The sequence below is a fragment of the Chelon labrosus genome (genome assembly GCF_963514085.1).
Source record: "Chelon labrosus genome assembly, chromosome: 10".
NCBI lineage: Eukaryota > Metazoa > Chordata > Actinopteri > Mugiliformes > Mugilidae > Chelon > Chelon labrosus.
Genome location: NC_140360.1, coordinates 14380733 through 14404240, shown reverse-complemented (window position 1 = coordinate 14404240; position 23508 = coordinate 14380733). Strand labels below are relative to the sequence as shown.

Genomic DNA, 23508 nt, shown 5'->3' with positions numbered 1-23508 from the left:
GCATATCACGGACACCTGCAACCTTTAGTACTTTTTTAAATAAACTGTCCTTGCTTTTAATGTTTGGCGTCTTTCTGCTTAAACCATTTCAGTTGGTCTTCCCGATTTTAAATGAAAATATAAGTCTAGCCAAGATGTTCAATCCATTTATTTGAACAGGATGGGGCAGTACAGTCTTGAACATTATAACTGATCGGCACACAGTCGTAGTATATTGTGAGGGTTGAACAACGCACGTAAGTACAGCTAAGAAGTAACTGATCCGGAGTCAGCCTACTTAGAAGTCAAGTAACACACAGAGTATGATGTGGCCTTGCAGAAGTCACGTAACGTTTTACGGTTACGCGAGCTCGCCTTACACGGCAACTGCTATCGCACTCGCTTGGCATCAACCAGTACACAGACGGTTTGTAACAGTTAAGAGTGCAATGTTCTAAGACTCCAACAAAAACCAGCGTAGTAAAATAAAAGTTTGCATACATGGGTGGGAGGGTGGAGTTCTTTACCATAGGAAAGAGATTTTGGCAAATAAATCTTGGTTAACATGAGTATGTTTTCCTTTTTTTTTTTTTCCAAAGGAAAATCTGTACAGCAATGGAGGCGTTGCCAAAGTGAGAGAACAGAGAATGCATTAGAGATGCAGCAGCGTATCTTATTTCAGTTATCGTAGCTTGCACGGATGGAGAGACCATACATCATTGGAGCGCAACAGAAAGCGAGTAAACGTTCCCTCAGCCCTAACGGATACCGACAAACATACGGGTGCAGGAACAGAGCTATGCTAAGGATTGTGCTACTCCTACAGCTCAACCGGAACAAATACTGTTTTTGTTTTTTCATGTCTCAAGTTTCATGTCAGTTCAGAAATACAGTCAGTTCACTACTGTTCATTTTCTTTTAAATCTCCACATTTCACTGATGCACATTTTAAAACCCACCAGACATGCCGACAACAAGAAAGTTTTTCCCAAAATCAAACCCTGATATACGACAGTGTGCTTAATTTCTCTTCTCAGCTGCCTCGTGCGTCCCTGTGCTGTCTGTATCTATTTTAACCAGGGAAAATATATTACGACTCCTCATACCTGAATCTAGGGAGGCCTGATTCCTTAAATGGCCAAAGGAATAGCTTGTGTAGAAGTCCTGAGCACAGCCCTGCACACTGTCCCAACACAGTCCTCTCACAACACACATCCAAACAACCTTCATCACAGCAGACTGTTAGTCTGTGCCTAACAGTCTGGAAATCTTCAGTTACACTTTTTTTTTCTTTTTTTTTTAATTAATTCCTTGCCCCATATTGATATAGTTTTGCTTTGGTTAGTCCTTGCGCATGTACAGGTAGGTTGAGGGCCACTGGGAGAGTGTGTCTCCCTGGTCAGTCCCTGACCGTCCTCTAGGCATTCTGCATCTCCTTGCCGATCTTGTAACTGAGAATCTTATTCCAGTCGATCTTAGTGCGTGTGACAGGCAGCTGGCGACGCAGGGCCTTAAAGGTTGTGTCAGACATGGTCTGGTAGTTCTCACTGATTGCAGTCTGTGGGCAAGAGATGAAGGGAAACAAGTAACACGTAAGACATTTTACATGCTTCACTATGTTTCTTTATAAATAAGTATGAAAGAGTAACATCTGTTGTTTTGAACAGTACACAAAACCTTTAGAACGCAGTGTACCTGGTAGTCATTTTCCGCATTTGAAATGACGTCAACAAATGCCTGAGCAGTCTGCGTTTCATTCTGTAAAAAAGACACACATATAACCAACATATCAACTGAGATGGATGAACTGATAAAGTCTGTCTAATACTAAGGAAGGACCAAAAACGTCTTTTTACTCACAGTCACAGGTAATGAGTCTTCTACCTCCTTATGGCTAACCAGCTGCACATTGCCATCTTCATAATAATGAACCTGTCAGGAAAAAATAAAATACACGTAAACTTGAGTTTTGGGAAAAATACAGCTCCTTGGCTTGTGTATAATTTATGCAGATGTGCACACTGACCTGGATTTTCAATACTCCCACCACCTGAGCAGTGGACTGACCAATGGTAAGCTTCCACTCTGACCTACAGCGACCATTCCTTTGTCAGAGAAATCAAGAGAAGCCTTGTATTATAATCAGATTAGAAACAGGACCTTAAAAGAACTGATAGTTCATTGGGCACACTAGCGAAACAAATGTATTCAAATAAAACAGTCCTGCTCTAAATCTGGGTTTCATGGAGGTAATGGTGTTCAGCATTAGTTTTAAAAAGTTTTTCATTTGGGGGGAGGGGGCTGTGGTCTGTAGTGCTACTGAAGTGTGTTGTGTTGCAATGACACATGTTTCTATTATTTATTCAGTGGGCTAGGCTAAATAACACAAACATGTTAGTGTTTAATTCAATTCAGTTTAACAGTATCACAAACTACATCCCTCCAAACTGATCATACAGTTGAATTACCACCTTTCTTACAGTGTTTCACACACAAACATGAAGTCATGAATGTGGACTTAGTTCAGGGCTGTGCATTTTCTTTCACCAGTGTAGCGAATGAACTGGCAAGTGAGCGTAAATAATTTCAGATGATTTAAAATTACTGTTTGCGGAGAAAACACTATACCAGAAGTTTTTGGGTTGAAACTGGTGTCCTTCAATGCAGACTATAATTGTCTGCTGACCATCAACGGTTTTACCATATACCTGCAAAACACAGATGGTATTTTTAAAGGCAAAATGTACTGCTTATGTTCCGATTTTGGCACATTTTTTATTTAATTTTTTTTGTGCGCCTTACCGTACACACTCCTGTAGGGTAGTGCTTCTTGACGTAGGCACTGAGCAAAGTATCACAGGCATCTCTCCAGCTTTTCAAAGGCGTCTCTCCATCGTAGGGCTGCACGTCGCTCACCTCTTTTCTCAGGTGGTCGAAGCGGAACGATAAACGGTTGCGGGGGTCCAGGAAACGTCCTTGACCCAAGTCTCCATGCTCCGTGATCAGGACCTATAAAGATGGGAAAAGAAAAAAGGGAGGAAGCTCGTCTCAGACACTTGCTCTAGTGAAATGGAGAGTTAAGATTTAAGGAGGAAACATACCGGCTCATCGTAACCCTCTAGTTTGGCAGGGGTAAACTGATCCATGTTGTACTGGGCAAAGGACCTGGACAAATAAGAAGGGTACAAAAGTACAGGAGGCATTTGAAAAATTGTTTCCCACTGATCATTTTGAGAACACTCACCGTGCTCACATTTCCCACTGTCTGAAGATAAGAAAGCTTGATGCAAATATATCAGCCACAGAGTGGGCATGATGTGCAAATTAACTGCAAATTATGACAATCTGAATTTCTGAAGTTATATCATCAGCCATAACTGAGTGTTACTTACTCTGATGCGCCCTCCCTAAGGAGGTTGTCATTGTTGAGAAGAAGCCGCACATCTAGCGAGACAAAAAGAAACCACTGTTTGCATAGTACTCTTATAAACACATAACAATTAAATAATAATCCAGTATTATTAACACCGATATGTTAATTCGTACCATTGAAGACCTCGTTGAACTCTCCAGGGGGGGCATGAGTCACAAAGTTGGCCGCTATGCGGACCTGTAGAGGAAATATAAATGGGTAATACAGCCATCAGGGGAAATAAGAAAGAATTAAGCGACACTGCTGATTGATGAAGTTGGTGATCAAGCTAGGAATGATTATCACAACACACAAAATCACCAGTCAAGAATTAAACACATAGTAGAGGGGGCCCTTTAATAAACAATTTAGTTATACTTTTTGTCATAGCTACTGCAACATTTCCCAAAAGGAATAAATGGTGTACCACTCTACTGATTAACTGATGCAGAAAGTACACTGAATTAGAAAAGGCTTGTCTGGACTGTGAGACTTTAAAATCAACTTTACCTTACTCTCCCCACAGAAAGTCAACTGCCCTTTAAACCTAACTCTGGATGTTTATCAGCTCCTGATACCGGTATTCAAATTTCCAATTCAAAGTCTGACATTTCCAGTAGTTTGAGCTGTGCCTCCAGCTGGTGTTGTGTCCAACTACTACTCTGGCCTTATGGAGAGTGTCCCCATCTGGTTCCAACTAAACTGCAGGCATCCATGTCCTGATGTCAAGCCATATGAGGCTAGCATGAGTACAGGAGCTGCAACTGAATCTGTTTGACCCAGAAATCCAAAGCAAAGCAACGTTAGCAGCTAATGTTAGCTAACGTTATGGGAGGGGAACACGTAGCTCTAACTCTGCTGGCACATGCATTGCAGCACTGCTTTGGGAAATTTCAAATAAACTAGTAAAACGTCTCTAGTACCAGTGCCCAGTGGTTAAAACCCTCTACCAACATAGAATGCAGGATGCTAGCCAACCATAAGCTTTTACTAGCACTGGCTAGTTAGCTATGGGTACCTTGAAAACACAAGTTTATCATTTCAGTATGACACCAAAAATTGACATGCACTTTACAAATCATAACTGCTGATGCACATTGACATGTGACAAATGCGTCCTTTAAAACTAAGGAAAACTGTCATTATACAAAGACTTAAATAGTCTCCAAACCTTCGCTTCATCTGACAGCGGCTCCTCAAAGTCAGCCATCTTGGCTCTTTGTGACCCCACCTACTCCGGCTGACTGACAGAACGAGTTCGCCGGTCTCGTGTCAGAATCAGTTTCCTGGTCGGGATAAGCTCCTATCGGTAGTAAGGGGAGCCACGAAGCTCAAAATACTTCTTCTTCTTCGTTTATTTTTTATTGGCGGTTGGCACGCATACAAAAAACTACAATATAAATCTGACTCTTAAAAAGAAATATTACAATGTAACGTCATGCTCTGTGTTGTCTTATTTAAAAAAAAAAAAAAGAAAAATCACAAAGCTTAATCTTCCTCGGTGACTGAAAAAAAGATCTCTCTGTATACTGTAGTTGTTACAATTAAGTGAAGCTAAAAACTGCAGCTGTTTGGGTTTTTGGCACACTCTTTAATGTAAATATTTCAATGATTAATTTACAATAGAAATTAGGGCTTTTTTGCACGAATGTAATGTGATTTTTTTGTGTGTGTGTGTGTCTGGGGTTGCCTTATGACCAATACTATTCAATGTAAAAGGGGAAGTGCATTCATATGGCTGGTGTTTACACTGTCAGAATCTGTTCACCTTGGTCACCTGTTTAATCACAACACATAATTTATGTTTCTCTAGATTTCAGCCACATTTATTTTAAAAAAAGGAAAGAAAATAAATTGCTGTAATATACAACTGACAGCTAATAGGTATATATATATATATTTTTTTTTTACTTTATTTTCATTTTTGGTCAGCTAAGCACTAATTGTATTAACTGGTCTAAGTAAATATAAAGTTCAACTAACTAAGTGCATGTAAAGACTAGTTCTTGTTAAAACATTTTACCTATCCATGTAAATGGATGAAAATGTCACATTTTCAAACTGGAGATATATCACAGTATTAAACCAAAAAAAATGGTTGGTTTTGAAGTCAGTGATACAGGTCTCTAGTGTTGTTCTGTTGGACTGAATTATGTTCCAGAAATTGATGGATATGCCAGCCTTTTGTCTCTTGTCTACAACACCATACGTAAACATGGACTAAAAGCCACTGTAAATTCCGTATTTTTCATTATTATTCATTTTGATGATGAGATGTAATCAGACAAACCCTTTTGTTATATGGATTAAATAAAATTCCCACGTCAACTTGATGTGACGCAGCTAAAGATACAATACTGTTGCATTTCCCTTCCTGTAGGACATTCATCCATGTATTCAGCCATTATGTTTTGGGTTACTGCTGCTCAAAAACTCTTTCATTTTCTGTCTTTGTTTTGTGTGTGTGCATGTTCTTCATGCAATTGCAGCTGCAAAGTCTGCAGTCACAGGATCTGGATCAGGAAAATAGGAAAACAACAACATGAACACACATTTAGAGTAATTTGGATATAGATGTGATCTCTGATCAATTTTGGTATTTTAATAACTGAAAAAAAAAAGTAAATTCTTCAACTGAGTGCTCAGACTGGAGCCAATCAAATGAAGTGGATCAGTGATCCAGTTAACATTTTCATTATGAGTAAGCAGCTTTTGGCTTACAAGTGTATAGCTCCATCATCTGGCCAAAAACTATCATTTCAATTGGTATCAGAATAAAAAAATCCAATCAGTTTACCTAAATGAATGTAATTTTCTACATTTTGTGAACTGAATCTTGCTTTGATCCCCCACATAATGTATATTAAACTCTGGATGCCATGCTTTCATGCAAGCACAAATCCTCCATCAGGGTTCATGAATGAAAGTTGCAGCTCAGCCCTCACCCACAGATATTTCTGCTTTGGTGCACTTAGAGCCATCTGACAGCATTTGGTCATGTGTGGCTGAATCAATCACAGTGACACTGAGAGCATACTGCAGTTCTGATGACACATGAAACTTAGTATACCACTTGCTTTGACGCATTCAGCATCAATACTGGCATCATTTCTAGCACCAAACACCAAAACTACAACACTTCTCTAGCTTTGACTTTTGTACTTTGCTGAAAGTCCAGACTGTTGCAGCGTCTTAAAAAACAGCAGACAGAACTGATAAGGAGGTGAAAACAAACTGTTGCTGTTGCTTTTATCCTTCTTTCATCCTGTACCGACACACAAACAGTTCTGACTTCATATCTTGCACTGTTTTAACCTGCTTTCGTGTCAATGGTATTGTGCATACTATCTCTCTGGCATGGCTGTGACACACTAAATAGAACTGGATCATAATTCATGTTGCACCTGTTAACCTGTTGCGGCATGTCAAAATGGCCTATGGCTGTGAAAATGGCCTATATCCAACAGATCATTTGCTAATAATTAGTTAATAACTAATACATATGTATTGCCAAGAGAATACTTGCAGTATTCATGTCTAAATTCCTATTTTCTTCAGCTGATGCATTTTCTTTTCTACATTTGGTGAATCATTTAAAATGTTGACGTTGTGATGGTCCTCCTCTTGGTATTATTATTCTGTAGATGCAAAGCAATTATCTGTGTTTTGTAGAACAAAGAGTGCAGCTGTCTCTGAATGCAAAGACCCCCGTGGTGCGAGCAAAACACAATCGTGGACGAGCTTCTGGACGCGCGTGCACGGCGCAGTTTCCCAGGAACATATCCCGACGCGGAAACAGATTCTGACACAAGACCCCATGTCGCTCACACACGAGGAATTGTATGAAAGTTATTGTAAAACATGCGTCGTAAATATATGGATACGCCACCGTCTTCTGACGTTCACGAAAATCAACAGCTTTGCACAAGCACAATGTTTAAAGACGGTGGTTTACAAGGCAACGGGGCGTTACGAGACAAGTTGACATCAGTTTGGTACTGTTTCCTGTTGGACGTTGCGAAGGGGATTTTCCTACAGAATAAAAGCACACTCGTGTGACACGGTTACAAATAAACTTTTATATTTGGTTAATCATCGCTTTGTGTTGCATTACTTGTGTTTTCAATTGCTATTATCCACCATTAATTATTCATAAATTCGAATATGCTGGTTTATTTGGGACCGTTTATTAAATATGTATTTTATTTTTTAGGTTTAAACAGGAAGCTGTCGGAGGCCTCGTGGTTTTTGTTGTCTAGCTTTACAGTGGAGTTCCTATTGTGTGCTGCCAACGGTTTAATATTTGGAGACTAGCGACACTCACTGTCCCTATCATGGAGTCACAGGTAATGATTAGACTTACTGACTAACGTTACTTATGTTTTTGCTTTTTTTCTACTTCAGTACAACATAAAACACATTTTTTATATGGTTTAACGTATAGCTGACAGTCCGTCCTAGTTTTTTCATTATTTATTTTGGTTATAACTGAATTAACGTTAGCCAGGGTTCCAGTCAAGCTAACAGACGGACACGGGTTGTGTTGTTTTCTGTCAGCTGTCACAGGAAGTTCCTGGTCGGGCAGATTGAATCCGACGAGCAAACTTCCTCGTTAACTTGGTTGCTTTGTTTTGTAGCTCAGCTATTGCTCGGTGTCTTTGCACAGGCTAATAAGGTCTATCAGCTGACGCCTAGTTTGCGGTGCCAAACTGTACCCTAACTTTGAATGGATGCCTAGCTTCCTAGCTAGGAAATGAATAAGTCATTGTTCGTCATAAGACAGTTGCTGTCATTTAGACGTAGTGTGAGTTGTTCTGCTGCGTGTTGTCAGGTGATGACCAACCCGGATGAAATCGCCAAACTCTACAGAGAGCTCAGTCTATTCCCCTCTTTGAGCAGAGCAGACGTGGGACCCGTGATCACCTCCCAGTATGGAGGCAAATACAGCAACGTCTACACAGGTAATCAGTGCTGTGCTCAGATGTTCACAGTCAAGTCTGATCGTGTATACTGAGGACATTTTTGTTTACTTTCCCTCTGCAGAATGGAGTCAGCGAGATCTGGAGAGGAATGAGAATGTCAAGTTTTGCAGGCAGTACATTGTATTCCACGATGACAAGTCGGTGGTGTACTCTGGGCCCTCGGGAAACTGCACTGAGATCAAGGGAGAGTACGTAGACAAGTTTGCCTCCACTTAAGTTTAAGTCATTCTCATCAGAGCAAACTAAACATTGCCATCTCTTCTCAGGATGATAAGTAAGGATTCCCCTTCTGGTGAAATGAAGGCAGTAGTCAGAGAGTGCACAGTCAAAGGAGAGGACAAACAGTTTCTGGAGGTGTGTGGCTGGCTCTCAAGCTCAGCGTTAAGTTTCTCACACCCCTTTTTTATTTGTCTGCTCCATTTGGCTGTTTTATTGCCTCTACATGGTCCATATCTCTTTCCCTGCCATGCAATTAAAAAAAAATAAAAATAATAAGTGTGGTCTTTGATTTCTCTCTTCTTCCTGTGGCCCATCAGATCTGGAGTAAAAACATCAAGATGAAAAGCATCAATCTAACAGCCTTAAAGAAGCACGGCAAAGTCTATGAAGATGGTGAGTCATATGCTCGTAAAACTTTCTAAAGCAATTAAAGTTGAACCCATGCCTTGTATTAATTGCGCCGTGTTTTGCATCCTTAGACCAGTTTGGCAGCTTGGTTTGGTCTCACTCTGAGACCCACCTCCTGTATGTGGCAGAGAGAAAGAGACCCAAGGCAGAATCGTTCTTCCTGGTACGTCTGCAAAGCTGGTCTTGTGGGTAAATCAACACGGACCCTAATAGAGCACAGAACTGTTGCCCTGCTCTCTATAGATTTAGTCCTTAAAGCGCCACCCTAATGTCATTACAAGGGTAGCAATCTGCTCTTTACGCAGACACATGAAACATTGATTGCCTTGATTCACAGTGTTGCTAAAAGTTGCATCTTTTCTGTTGGTACTCATTCAGGATTTTTTATTTTTCATTTTAAATGTAAAACTTAGTTTAAAATATATGCTGTGTTGTGCAAAATCCATTTGTCGAACTAATGGCTTCAGGACACCTACCTCAAACATACGTATCATCCAGATCAAATATGGAAAAGTTGTTTCATGCCATTAAATTGAAAGTTATTGCTCAGTTGCACAATCACATGTAAGTTGTAGGTGGTTGAATGAACCTCAGGTATATTCCTTTGCCTTTCAAAAGCAAAATACCATAACAACACTGATTGTAATGTGACCATGGGGGCAGTGATGGATGTTTTCTGACCTGCGTGTAATTTTATCATTGGTTCACCCTCAACAACTTAGAAGTAGAGCTTAATAGAATGAAAAGGGAATGACCGGTGCGTAATAACTTATTTTACGGCTCTTTTTATCTTCGCAGACTGAGTCACCGGAGTTGTCTTCCATTGGAGATGAGGAGGACGCCATGAGAGTCGAGAAAAAGGAGCCCGTAAAAGTGAATGCAGTTAAAATTTCTAAAAGGTTTGATTCAATTCGTTGATCTTCAGGCCAAATTGTAACATGTTTCCTTTTTGCTCTCCAGGGGGAGCAGTTTGTCTTCTACGAGGACTGGGGAGAGGCTTTGGTTAGTAAGAGCAGTCCCGTGCTTTGTGTTTTGGACATCGAGGGTGACAATGTCTCTGTGCTGGAAGGAGTGCCTGATGATATCTCACCTGGACAGGTCGGTGCAACAGGTTGTTCAGTTATTTTTAATCACTGTGCCCTCATCGTGTGCCTCTACTCATTTTGCTCTTGCCTTGTCTTTTGATCTTTTCACTCTATTTCCATCCCTGCAGGCGTTTTGGGCTCCAGGTGACACGGGTGTGGTCTTTGTGGGATGGTGGCACGAGCCTTTCAGACTTGGCCTCAAGTACTGCCCCAACAGGAGGTAATTACAGTTCATATTGATCAGAGAAATGTCATAATGTGCAGGTGGACAGTCTGAGAAGTCCTCAAAGGCTAATACTACAAGTCATTCATGTTTCCATGTTGTCTTTCAGGTCATCATTGTTCTATGTGGATCTCACCGGTGGGAAATGTGGTAAGTGAAAACTATTCCTTTCAGTCTGTTAGACCTATGAAGCCTATTCTATGCACACAATCAAGATAAGTTTAAGTATGTACTGTAACATAACTATAAAACCTCAATACTCAAGTTGACACTTTTTATGTTTGACATCCCCTCACTGTAAAATGATGTTTATGTATATTCGTGTCTTGTGTCCTCCAGAGCAGCTCTCCTCAGGCACCAGTGCTGTGAGCTCCCCCAGGCTGAGCCCGGACCAGTGCCGAATCGTCTACCTAGAATGCTCCGTCTACGGACCGCACATGCAATGCAGCAGGCTCTGTATGGTAAGACGCAACTGAGCCTCTTTAGAACAGAAAACACCTTTACTTCCGCTTCTTCTGTGCTCTCCTCATGTCTGAATCAGTGTTTGCAGCATCTTTTATTTTCTATTCTGCATACAAGAAATTTTGTTAAAACAGAGGCTTAGTTCTTTTCATGTCCAATTTATTTGTAGTATGACTGGTATACGAAGAAGACCTCGGTGGTAGTGGACGTGGTGAAGCGACCTGGAGATGGTAAGAAATAGTTAGAGGTCAGATGAGGGTTTTTTTTTTCCTAACACATTATATAAATCTCTGCATGTATCTGTACGTATATGTATATAAAAGGTTGTATTGGTGTGGTCTTTCAGATGGCTTTACTGGTATCTACAGTTCTCAGTTGTCCCCTCAATGCTGGTCAGCTGATAGTGAACGTATCATCATTGCTTGTCCCCAGCGCAGCCGCAAGGTACAGTCGGCCCCCTGGGTGATGGTTTTTCTCATAAAAAAAAAAAAAAATAAGGCTTGATTTGCATTTGAAAAGCTAATTAAATTGAGAATCTTGCAATGATTCTTTATAAAATAAGCTCTTGTTTCTCTGTGTTCTCATAGGAGCTGTTGATGGTGAATATAAGCACAGGGAGCGTCACCTCTCTGACTCCAAGTGAGTCACTATATACACTTGGGTTTACTGTTGGACCCCAGGAAGAATAATGGGGATCCAAATAAAACAATAAACAATTACTGATGTTTGGTGTGGACAGTTTCTAATAGCTATTTTGAATGTTTATTTCATCCTGTGTGTAACTATGTTCTTTGTATATATGCAGAGTCTGATGTTGGAAACTGGTGCCTGCTGAACATAGAGAGAGATCTGATGGTTGTCAGCTGCTCCTCTCCCAACTCTCCTTCTAGTCTGGTTAGTCTTTTCTTAAGAAAACCCATTTATATTTTCATATATGGTTTACATTGTGCATAAATTTTGCTTATTTTTGGATGGGGTTTGTGCTGCTTCAGTAATCAAAACCAAAACTTCATGTGCTTAAAGTACTACTGTGTTGTTTCTCGTGCCCAGAGGGTTGGTTTCCTCCCACCCAAGGATTCCCAGGAGGAAGTCGTGTGGGTTACTTTGGAAGAATCTCAGACGTTGCCCGATATCGATTGGCAGATCGTGACTTTCACCCCTCCCCCAGAGCAAGACAACAGTCAATACCGTAAGAAGAAATAAAATACATTTTAGCAGTATCTAAACAGGTGTGATATTCATTTGGTGTTTTACCTTCTGACCTCTGGTGTGTAACGTGTGTGTGCCGCTGCAACACTGCAAATCCCCTGACTGTGGGATAAATAATGGATTATCTTATCTGGGAAATACATGGAAATAATAACTCCTTATGTACTACAGTCTAATGCAATGCCACCTCATTCAACATGTTCCTGACCTGGAGTTGTGAGGTTTCCAAGATGCAGTGTATCGTATTGGATTAGTTTAAATTTAAGATGTAAATTAGCAAGGACATGCATATATGATATTTTGGGTCTGTATATGTTAATAGCTCCCTGAGGTTTTGCAAAAAATAGTGATACATGACGTCTAATAAATAATTATTACGATAAATACAGACGGTTCTCTTTACAGTAGAAGGAGTAAAGGACTCCTGATGAGACTGCTTTGTTTTAAGTTGGAGAGATTAGCTGTCTCTCTGAGTTTCTTTGCCTGTCTAGGAGATGCATGAAAAGCATCACCTCTGATCTTAATGAAACTAACAAGTTTGACTGTTTTTCAGCGGGCCTTGATTTTGAAGCTTTGCTGATCAAACCAAAGGAGGTGAAGGATGACGTGAAGCCGCCTCTTATTGTCATTCCTCATGGTTGGTTCCTCTGATTATGGTTTTCTTCTCTAATGCAAACAAAGTGAATATTTAGAAAGTGTTCAGTTTCTGCAGTGTCGACTATATCCCTAACACCTAATATTATAATTTTTTTATGTACTGTACCATACGCTTATATTTGAGAGTATTAAACCTGTGCTGTAAACACATGTTGGATTAATGTTTCTGGTGATTCTGTTCAGTCAAGAGCTGCTGATAAGATTGGCATTGCAGACAGTGGTTGCTATGACAATGGTATCCTCAGAGGCAAAATGTTTAATCGTATTCTGAAAACCAAGAATGGTCGTTCATAACACAGCTCAGAGTCCTGTTAGTCGAGTTACGGCAGCATATTCAAAGATTTTACGTGTAAATCACTTTCTGACATTTATGCCTCACACGACAAAGACACTTTTTATGCACGCTGTCAATGTGTATTACACCTAACTTGTGCTTTTTCTTTAGGCGGTCCTCACTCAGTGATTGTAGCTGAGTGGCTTCTGTCCTGCTCTGTGCTGTGTAGAATGGGCTTTGCTGTATTACTGGGTAAGCTTTACGTAACACCTGCCGAGAGGACAATCATTCATTGATAGTATCGTGTACTCTGTGTGCAAGATCAAGGCTCACTTCCTGTTGAATGCTGAGCGCGAAACGTTTAGTTTTTATGAATTGCATGTTCACACTTGCTGTTTATGCACAGTTGCATCCATCCCATGCAACTTAGGAGCATGAATAAATAGTCATTCTCTTATGAACAATGGTTTGACTTATTTGTCGGTATTATCCCTGTCCTGTTCACTTTTTGGGGAGAAATGAACAAAAATATTTGGCCTCAGTGGATTTGCAGATTCACCTTTCTTGATCAGATTGAACAGCATCAAAATTTTGTACATATATTTAAAAGAATACGTTGTAATACAGCATGTGCCAATGACCTCTTTATTAGTATAAATATTACTAAAGTTTTCGCTATGTTTTCAGTGAACTATCGTGGCTCTCTTGGGTACGGCCAGGACAGTATCCTGTCGTTACCGGGCAACGTTGGCACCCAGGATGTCAAAGATGTTCAGGTAAGTACAAAATAGATCACATGAATTCTAAACAATTGCTGTTAAAAACTATGATTATCATAGCTTTAATATATCTTCTGCCTGTGCTGGTTAAAATAAGTACTTCCAATGTGGTGATCTGTTTATTTCTATTCTTGAGTTAATTGGTTTCTGTATTTAGTTGATGTTAGTTGCCATTGTTTCTGGTTTGATAATGGCTCATACCACTCACGATATCCTGAAATACGTTTTATGTTTTGCATGTTTCAGTTCGCCGTTGAAAGCGTTCTGAAAAGCGGCGAGTTTGACATGCAGAAAGTGGCAGTTACAGGGGGCTCCCATGGGGGTTTCCTGGCATGTCATCTGATTGGCCAGTACCCAGGCTACTACAAGGCCTGCGTGGCCCGAAACCCTGTCATCAATTTGGCCTCTATGATTGGCAGCACGGACATCCCAGACTGGTAGGCCTCGGCGTGCACATTTGCTCACTCTCGTCCTAATTTGTTGAGTCATTTGGCGGCTGTGTCTGTCGTACACAATTCACAGCTGCGGTTTTTTCTCGAGATCTCCTCACTGGACCGTGAAAAGGCAGAGTTGTTGTCAGTGAACTACGTCCTGCTGACAATGTACCGTGTCCTTAAACAGTACCTGTTGAACACCGTGCTTGTTTAAAGGCCAGCTGCAGTTTGATTTAATATGATATTTTAATAAACCAATTCTTTGTAGGTGCATGGTTGAGGCTGGTTACAACTACAGCACAGACTGTCTGCCTGACCCAGCTGTTTGGGAACAGATGTTGAACAAGTCCCCCATCAGACATGTCGCACAGGTATGTCTTTGTATGTATTTTTAATATGTGTCTGACTTCACTGGTGCTAGTAAACAATGTAGTAATCTAAAGTGATCTCTCTTCTAGGTACAGACACCAGTGCTGCTTACCTTAGGGGAGGATGACAAGCGTGTACCTAGCAAACAAGGAATTGAATATTACAGAGCCTTAAAAGCAAAACAGATCCCAGTTCGGTAAGCAGCCTCCTGAGTATGATGTCATATATACACAGATTAGCCACAACATTAAGACCACTGACAGGAGAAGTGAATAACATTGACCATCTTGTGACGATTCAATGTTCTGCTGGGAAACTATTGGTCCTTACATTCATGTGGATGTTACTTAGACATGTACCACTCACCTAGACCAGACCAGGCACCCCCACCCCATAGCAATGTCCTCCAAATTCTCTAGATCCCAAACTGATCAAGTATCTGTGGGATGCACAAATGCCTGATCCACACAGGCCCCTCCCCTCAACCCATGGGACCCAAAAGCACCCACTAACAACATTCTGTTGCCAGACACCACAGGACACCGTCAGAAGGAACATGTCCGTTCTCTGATGAGTCACGACTGTATTAGGAAGGTGGTGGTCATAATGTTATGCCTGACCCGTGTATGTGTCATATAACAAAAATAGGTAGTATATTTTACTGTGTTTTATTCAGCATTGCTCTAATGTGCGTTGCCTAGGTTGCTGTGGTATCCAGGAAACAACCACTCTCTCTCCAAAGTGGACGCTGAATCAGATGGCTTTATGAACATCGCTCTGTGGATAATTCAGCACTTGAGTCAATGGTAAACTTCAGCTAAACACGGGGTAGTGCGCTGACACCGCTGATACTGCCTGGAAAAGATGGCAAGACACTAATCTGTGTAATACGTTTTTCCTGTTTTATGGACAGTGTGCGGTCCAATCCAAAACCAAAGCATCGAAAGTGCTCTCCAGACAGAACACACTTTGTTTAACTGTGTTTTAATCCTTCTGTGTGTATGGTGATTGCCACAAGTAACTGGATGAAAATAAATTGTAGTTTTAACGCAGCGCTCGAAGAAAATCAGCTTTGTTTCCACAGAAACACCTCTTACTGATAATGTTGTTATTATTTTTTTAAAATCTTTACATGCTGAAAAGTAAAGGGCTTTCTAGTGTGACTTGTTTGAGATTATATTAACAAAGGAAATCAGTCTTTTTTCTGTTCTAGGGTTACTGTTTTTTCTTTTCTTTTTTTTTTTTTAACTAATGCTCTTTTGATTTCATCTGCACCTAATAAAGTTACTGTGAAAATACTAACGGTGTGAGATGAAACTTTGTACATATTTGCCACGTGTTCAGACTGTGGAAGATTCTTGAAACGGACGGTAAAGAGGAATATTATTTCCTTTTGATCTAGTGAATTAAAAAAAAATGTCTTACTTTTTCCACCTGTCATAACTTTTGGTCTGTGTACTGTCAAAGGAGAAAACAATGATGAAAATTTGGCTCTCCGTGCATGCAACTGTTCATTAAGTACTTTGTTTCCTAAATCAGTTGAGGTGATTTCGGCATCTGACGTCCCTAGTGAATTTGACTTTTATGTCACATGCTTTGCATCATGCCTCCCTATATGCAGGCACACGCTTTCACTTCTGCATAAATGGAACGTTGATTTGCCGCCGTACAAATTTGTAGATGTTTTTAACCAGTGCTCTGCACCTGGATTAGAGACGGCTTCATCTGCCGTTGCTGAATTTTAAAATGCGTTTTCTACAGACCTTGGTAAGTGAGATTATATTCTACTACAAGAAAAGTCTTTATTTCACTATGCGAATGTCAAGAAGTCACTGTTGTTACTTTAAAAAGGCAGAAATGGCTGATTGGAACGGCATTAAAAGGTCACAAGTGATTGCATTAGTAGTTTGAAACTGCTTTAGATGTAGCATGTATATTGATTGAACGTATGAGGCTCAATGTTATGCAAATTGATTAATCTGCAAATTACATTTTCTGACGAATCAACGAACAGCTGAACTATATTTGGTTCTCATTTTATTTTTTTCAGGCTCTGTCAAAAACTATCATCATCCTTCATCAGTTTATTTCATTAGTAAGGAGCATAAATGTTGGCTTTCTCCCATGTGACGCTGATGCCAATGCCACCACAGTTGACTGCTACGACAGGCCACTCAGGCATGTCCCCTTTTTCAAGTCTACCTCCGTGGTGTCGATCGATCTAAGTCGGACTAAGATACTGCAAGTGGGGCAACGTGCATTCGCAGGAGTCCCAAATCTCCACACTCTAAAAATAATGGGCAATTGTCTACCAGGTAAAGAGAGAGACCGCTCGTGCAAAATGAAGCTCCACCCTTACGCTTTCAGTTACCTGCTAAAGCTTCAAGTTCTGCATCTGTCAGGAAACGGCCTTACCTCCATACCACGGCTCCCTGAAAGCCTGAGGGTTCTGGATTTACAGAATAATCACATCTTCAATGTCATCCACCCTTTAAACGCTCCTAATCTCGAGGAGCTCTTCCTCTCAAAGAACTGCTATTACGCGAACCCTTGCAACCACACCTTTTACATCAGTGAGCGGGTTTTCAGACAACTTCCAAGGCTCAAAAACCTTACGTTGGGTTTTAATAATTTTACAGCCATCCCTAAAGGACTGCCTACCTCACTGGAGAGTCTGGATTTAAGAGAGAACACAATCACAGAAGTCTTACGAGGAACGTTCGCCAGCCTGACAGTCCTCAGGTATTTGAATTTGGAGTGGAACTGCCAGCGCTGTGACCACGCCGCCAGGCCCTGCTTTCCATGCCCACAAAATCTCCCTTTGCGCCTGCACCCAAACTCATTCTATGCTGAGAACAGCTCTATCGTCTACCTGAGCTTGAGGGGGAACTCTCTGAAAACATTTCCAGACGGAGTCTTCAAACCGCTGAAGCGTTTAAAGAGACTGGACCTCTCTGACAACCTCCTGGCATATGCAATACAGAACGGCACCTTCTTTGGAGAGATGAAGAGCCTCACCTGGATCAGCCTCATGTACAATTATGAACCACAGAGGACATTTTCGGAGCTGATCCTCTCCCCTCATATTAGCAGTATATCTGGTCTACAATATCTTCTTCTGAGTGGTAACTTTTTCCGCACACTTTCGAAACAAAGCGTCAAAGTCATGTCGAAACTTCGACATCTAACGACACTAGAACTGAGGATGAACTTCATGAATGCTTTAAACTTGAGCTCCATTAAACAGCTGCCATCTCTCCATTATATTGATCTTTCCCAAAACATGCTTACTTTCCTGCCGCTCTGCTTGAGTTTACCATCGGAGACTGGCGCTCAGGACGGCTGTCGAAACCAAAACTCATGTGCAAATAATGTCCTCGACCAACCCTCTATTCTAGTAGATCGGGAGGCTACATCTGGAAGTGACAACTGGGACTCCTACCAGTCAAATGTGATGGAAATGTTGGAGGGCGATGCGTGTCAAATCCCATCGCTATGGGACTTTAAGACTCATTACTGTCAACACAGGGTGACATTTGACATGTCTCAAAATGATATGCTGTCTCTTACAAAAAAAGTGTTTTTGGGTATGGAGGATACAGTCTGCTTAGACCTCTCCTTCAATTATATGAGCCAGGCATTGAAGGGTGGGGTTTTTGAGAGAATGCAAAATTTAGTCTTCCTTAATTTGTCGTACAACAGGCTTGATCTTTATTATAAAGATGCTTTCAGTGAGCTTAAATCCACTCTGAAGGTATTGGATGTCAGTAACAACGACTTTCATTTCAAAATGAAAGGCATGGGGCATCGTTTTGAGTTCATCCGTAATCTTACCAGCTTGGAAGTCCTAAGTTTGGCGAACAACGGCATCGGGATGCGAATAGATCAAAGGTTGATCAGTGGATCTTTGAAGTACCTCTACTTCTCTGGAAATCACCTGGACATCATGTGGGGATCTGACAATAACCGGTACACCAGTTTCTTCCAAAACCTGACAAAGCTCATCTACCTGGACATCTCGAACAATAATCTGAAGACTGTCTCATCAGAGGTGCTGTGCAACCTCCCAAAAAGTATTAAGGCCCTCAAAATCAGCCGGAATTCAATGAATTATTTTCCGTGGCAAAACATGTCCGCGCTCAGCAATCTGTGTCACCTGGACCTCAGCCAAAACTTCTTCTTTTATTTGCCTCACAAAACAGTCCAATTTGGAGACAAATTCTCTCTCTTGGACCTCAGTCACAATCGCATTACTTTTATTCCTGAGAACTTCTTCGGTAAGACAAAGTCCTTGCGATATCTGTATCTAAATCACAATCAGATCAAACAGCTGAGCCATCAGCATCTGCCCTCCCCCTTCAAGAATGGCAGTGCCCTTCAGAAACTCACTCTGCATTCCAACCCCTTTAAATGTGACTGTGATACCTCCTGGTTTGCTGACTACTTGCGTATGACTCCAGTTGAGATTCCTTATCTGACCACAAATGTACGCTGTGAGTACCCCGAGTCTCAGCATGGCCACAGTATTTTCTTTGTGGACCAGCGTTCCTGCCAAGATATCTATGGTAGCTTAGCCTTCCTGGTCTGCTCCTTCTTGACTGTGACATTTACTGTTCTTCCTCTAATGAAGCATCTCTATGGATGGGACATGTGGTATTGCCTTCAAGTGCTCTGGGCAGGACAAAAAGGTTACTCTCAGCTGCCTGGTACTGATTCACATCATCGCTACGACGCTTTTGTGGTGTTTGACACCGAGAACCAGGCTGTGAGAGATTGGGTTTACAAAGAGTTAATTAGAGAACTCGAGAACTCGGACCACAGGAAATTTTCTCTCTGCTTGGAAGAAAGGGACTGGATTCCTGGACTGTCGTGCATTGACAATCTACATAATGCTGTCCACAGCAGCGTGAAGACGGTGTTTGTTCTCTCCAAGGGTGCCAACGGAAATGAGACGGTGAATGGTGTGATCCGCCAGGCTTTCTTCATGGTTCAGCAGAGGCTGCTAGACGAGAAGGTTAGTAACACCATCATGTATTCATTTCTTGGATGTCAGTCTTACCCTCTATGATATGTTTTCATGTTTTGACAAACCCAAATTATCTCTATCCAAAAAAAAAGGTGGACGCTGCCGTGCTGGTTCTGCTGGACGAAATGTTTCCCAAACTGAAGTACCTTCAGCTGAGGAAGAGGTTGTGCAGAAAGTCTGTGCTGTCCTGGCCAAAAAACCCACGGGCTCAGCCCCTCTTCTGGAATCAAATGAGAATGGCTCTTTCATCAGACAACCTCAAGTTGTATGACAACAACATGAGCGAAAGTTTCATATGAGCTCTTTCAACAGAGAAATAGATCTGTGGTGAAGAAAGAATGCCTTCTTCCCTTTGCGCCATTTGGCGTGATTCATGTTTGTTTGACGTTTTTATTGTGAAATTTTAATTAGAACTCTTCCAGGTGTGTGTTTCAGTTTTAGATTGTGCTCTTTTATTTTGCTTTATTTTCTTTTTAATGGTGTGCATTGATGTAATTGTAATTTTGCTGTTTAGAACTTGCTGTTGAGGATTCTTTAAATATCTTCTGTCGTTATCTTTTAATAATTTTTTTTCCCCTTGCCTTAACAGAGCTTACACTGAGGGGTATTTTGTCAGTTGTGGGCTGCGAAGCTATTTAAAACATTGATATTGGAACATACAAATAAACTCGGCACAATTTCATTTGCGTAAACTCATTTCATAAATATTTTCAAGGTTGCGTACCTGCACAATACCTCCACCGTCAACCTCAGATTTTCACTTCTCTTTGGTAAGATGTTGTGGGGGGGAAATGAAACCAGAGTTTTACAGTGTTACAAGTACAATACGTCATGGACTGCATCTGTTCGAAGAAAAAAACTAAAAGACTGATTTGTAGCTACAACAATGTTTTTGTATCTTGATAGAGTGGAGCTTAATTCTGCAGGTTGATGACCAGAAAACTATATTACGGTATTTTGTGGATTACGGCATTACATGTAAAAATATCAAATAACATAACATAATCTGCTGCAGTATGAGCGGTGCAGCTTTAAATAGTTCTGCTGTGGCCAAGTCTCTGGTCTAATTTGGATTGTGAGCTGGAATCCCAATTTCATTTTTGGTCTCATGATCTAGGAACTCCACCTGGCAGAATCTTTTCTGAGATTTCTGAGAGTGAAACCATGCCAAAAATAAAGTTCGTCAGAATCTATTATGAAATTGACTGCAGCCCCATTGCAAACTTTAACTGGAAAATGACACCTGCATCCAGTCATGTGGTGTCATTTTCCAGTCTCCATGTCTCTACATTAGTCAAAGAAACTTTAGTTCAGATTTGCTATGTGGTGTCAAACTAAGAATAAAGTTCAGTTTGTTTAATATATGCTTTTAATACTGCAAATTAAATGTCTCTAATTTGGGTTTGTAAATGTGAGATCTTCCAAGTCCCACTCCCAACTGACGCTCATGTAGGTGTCTGAAAAAAGGAAGCCATCCAATCACTGCTGTCCGTGCTGCCTCACCACGGAGCCGGCCCGCGCACGCGCCGGCCGGGGTTGAGGCGCGCCCACGCGGACCCGATGCCAGGACCAGGTCATGAGCTGAGCCGATGAGATCATGGATCCTGCGCCGAGGTCGGACAGGGCACTGCTGGGACTTCGCGGTGATGGAGAGGTGCCTGTGCGGTAAGACACGGCACGCCGAGCGCGCACCTCGGACTTTGGTGGCATTATCTGGCTGCGTTATTTAAAACAAATGAAAGAGTGCTCTCAGTTTGTGCGGCAGATTAATTATTATGTAAGGCACCAGCCTGAACTCATGTAGCCGTGTGCATATGAACAAGAAACTAATCCTTCATGCCGTGGTCGTAGTAGAATTATTCGGGCGTCTGCGTCCAGGCTGCACGCTCACATGCAGTAAAACCAGCGTTTTACTCGTGTAACGTGGTGCGGTGATAGTTTGTCGGTGAGGTTTTGCAGTATGCACAGCTTTCTTTAAAGCCCCCACACGGATAATGCACTGCCATGCAAACTGACGAGTTGCGGTGCCGCGGTTTTGCAGGTGCCTCGACTTTTCTCCTCGCATCAACAGCTGGCTGCCAACTCAGAAGTAAGTGCAGGCGCTTGTGGACGGGTGAAGTCGAGCGTTTCCTCCTTGGTGCTATATTTGAGCACTTTCACCAGCGCTTTATTTGTCCGTTGAGTCACGGTCGTGGTTTGACATGGCCGCGTAAACTTTGCGCGTTAAAATGAAATGTGCCAGTGGTTTGTGATACCTCCATCTTAACGCGTGTAATATCCAGACAAAGCTTCAGTTTTGCAAAGCTAACATGTATCTATGCTGTTTTAAAATGTTTAGACGCTGCTTGTGATTTTACCATAATTACCACGCAGTTTGCACATTCCCTTACTGGTGCGCTGAAATTCTACCCAGAAATGTTTGTGTTTTTTTTTTTTTTTACATTGTGGCCACATAATGCTCAGTTCATTGTCTCAAACAATAATGGATAAGGGATTGACAGCTATGTTATGACTGACAAGCAGACTTAACCAATCTCTCAGTTGCATCCTGTGCGGTGAATCCCAGCACCCAATCCTCTTGGATTAGAGGAGGGATTATGATTTGGATTTGCCTCTGCTTTACAGACAGCCCCCAGTATCTGGTCCATCGTGGGACTGGGTTGCAATTACTTTGATTCCCTGAGGATATATATATATATTTTTTTTGTTCTTAAATGCATGCTCTATTAATCTCTGCCTTTTTACATATCAGATGCAAACACACTACCTTATTATCATCGAGCATCATAAACACAGATAAGTGTTATGTAGATATTATCCTAACGTTGGCACAGTCTTAACACGCCACATCGAGTAGGATTTAGCCTAAATTCCAAGTCCCCATTTGTGTCCTCTATATTTAGCTGAAGCCTAAGGTACCGGTACGTCCACGGCCTGGCAAAGTTTGACGATAAATTTGCAAGTGCCCCTGAGGGACGGCAGATAATAAAGGCCGGTCTTTTAGCTCCTTCTGTATTCCGCCAAGGCCGAAGCATTTTAAACTGCTCCTTCAGACCCGAGCAGGCATTAGAATTCATGCACTTTGTAGCTTCTAGATTTAGTGCTGTCCATGGTGCTGAAATGAGACTACTGGTCCAGCTCCTTGGGTTTTCTTCCTTCCACCATCTACAGTTTTCCAACCCACAGTGAGTGAAGGTGTAGAAGAAAATATGTTGTCCCGCTATAGCCTGGTGGTTAGATGCATTCTCTTCTTGCCTTCCCATCACTCTCATAACCCCAAATAAGGAACAGAAAATATTACCATGTACTGCTGTAATTCTAAGTGAAGTTGTGCACCGGAGCAATGGCTCCCAGTCCTGCTCCCAACCCCCGCTAATTTTGCAGATCCCGCATTTTTCATACTTTGCAGGAAAAGTGTAAAGCGTTGGGAACAGTTATACTAGATTAAAATGGCATGAATGGCGCTGTAATGTCTTCTCTGATATATTCGCTGCAACAAATTATGGTGGAGGCTCATTAAAGGATGGGGAGTCTTAATTATTTGTTTTCACCTACGAGCACACACGGCTTAGAGGAATGATAGTTGATTAGCAGGCTTGGTTGCTTCTCCTTGTTGCTGATCATCATCACACTCATAATTTTAAAAGGCAAGGATCTTGTACAGCTAACTCATTTGTAGCATATACGTTTTTGTGATATGATATTTCCCACTGTTTGTCTTCCTTTTATCGGTCTAGAATCCAAGATGTCCTGCACTGTAGATGAAAGCACAAGACCTCTGGCCTGTGTGTCTGGGAGCCCTGTAGCCAACACTCACTGCCTCTTTCTTCTAATAGGACTAAATAAGGCTCAGCCTCATGCCCTAAACAGTCAAGGATGGACAGGTGAAAACTGAGAGGCCGAAAAGGTGGCCTTTCTTCGCTCTAGGACATGGAAATATTCTCAGCTCTAACAGTTTCTTTTCAGATGTTGTAGTTTTGCCATATTAAA

At 41.4% G+C, this 23508-nt stretch overlaps 3 protein-coding genes across 4 annotated transcripts; 2 read left to right on the top strand and 1 right to left on the bottom strand.

The window, feature by feature from the left end:
- Positions 1 to 142: 142 nt before the first annotated feature.
- LOC311494301 (F-actin-capping protein subunit alpha-1-like) lies at positions 143 to 4730 on the bottom strand. Its single transcript, XM_084553283.1, has 10 exons — positions 4563 to 4730; positions 3526 to 3589; positions 3372 to 3423; positions 3081 to 3144; positions 2782 to 2988; positions 2608 to 2687; positions 2006 to 2084; positions 1840 to 1911; positions 1675 to 1737; positions 143 to 1537 (listed from the first exon to the last, which is right to left on the bottom strand). Exons 1-10 carry the CDS (start codon positions 4599 to 4601, stop codon positions 1397 to 1399), a joined length of 861 nt encoding a protein of 286 aa, XP_084409409.1. The 5' UTR covers positions 4602 to 4730; the 3' UTR covers positions 143 to 1396.
- A 2684-nt stretch (positions 4731 to 7414) lies between these two features.
- LOC311494911 (acylamino-acid-releasing enzyme) lies at positions 7415 to 15861 on the top strand. Of its 2 annotated transcripts, XM_084554185.1 has the most exons (23): positions 7416 to 7737; positions 8223 to 8352; positions 8435 to 8561; positions 8640 to 8727; positions 8910 to 8985; positions 9072 to 9163; positions 9799 to 9873; positions 9961 to 10098; positions 10214 to 10305; positions 10418 to 10458; positions 10648 to 10769; positions 10940 to 11000; positions 11117 to 11214; positions 11358 to 11409; positions 11576 to 11664; positions 11821 to 11959; positions 12533 to 12616; positions 13082 to 13162; positions 13598 to 13686; positions 13936 to 14126; positions 14392 to 14494; positions 14582 to 14688; positions 15194 to 15860. In XM_084554185.1, exons 1-23 carry the CDS (start codon positions 7726 to 7728, stop codon positions 15300 to 15302), a joined length of 2196 nt encoding a protein of 731 aa, XP_084410311.1. In that variant the 5' UTR covers positions 7416 to 7725; the 3' UTR covers positions 15303 to 15860. The 2 variants fall into 2 exon arrangements, with proteins under 2 accessions (XP_084410310.1, XP_084410311.1); XM_084554184.1 differs by having other exon boundaries at positions 7415 to 8352; positions 15194 to 15861.
- An 841-nt stretch (positions 15862 to 16702) lies between these two features.
- Positions 16703 to 20340, top strand: tlr9 (toll-like receptor 9). Its single transcript, XM_084552880.1, has 2 exons — positions 16703 to 19506; positions 19611 to 20340. The coding sequence occupies exons 1-2, from the start codon at positions 16789 to 16791 to the stop codon at positions 19815 to 19817; spliced, it is 2925 nt and encodes a 974-aa protein (XP_084409006.1). The 5' UTR covers positions 16703 to 16788; the 3' UTR covers positions 19818 to 20340.
- Positions 20341 to 23508: the final 3168 nt, after the last annotated feature.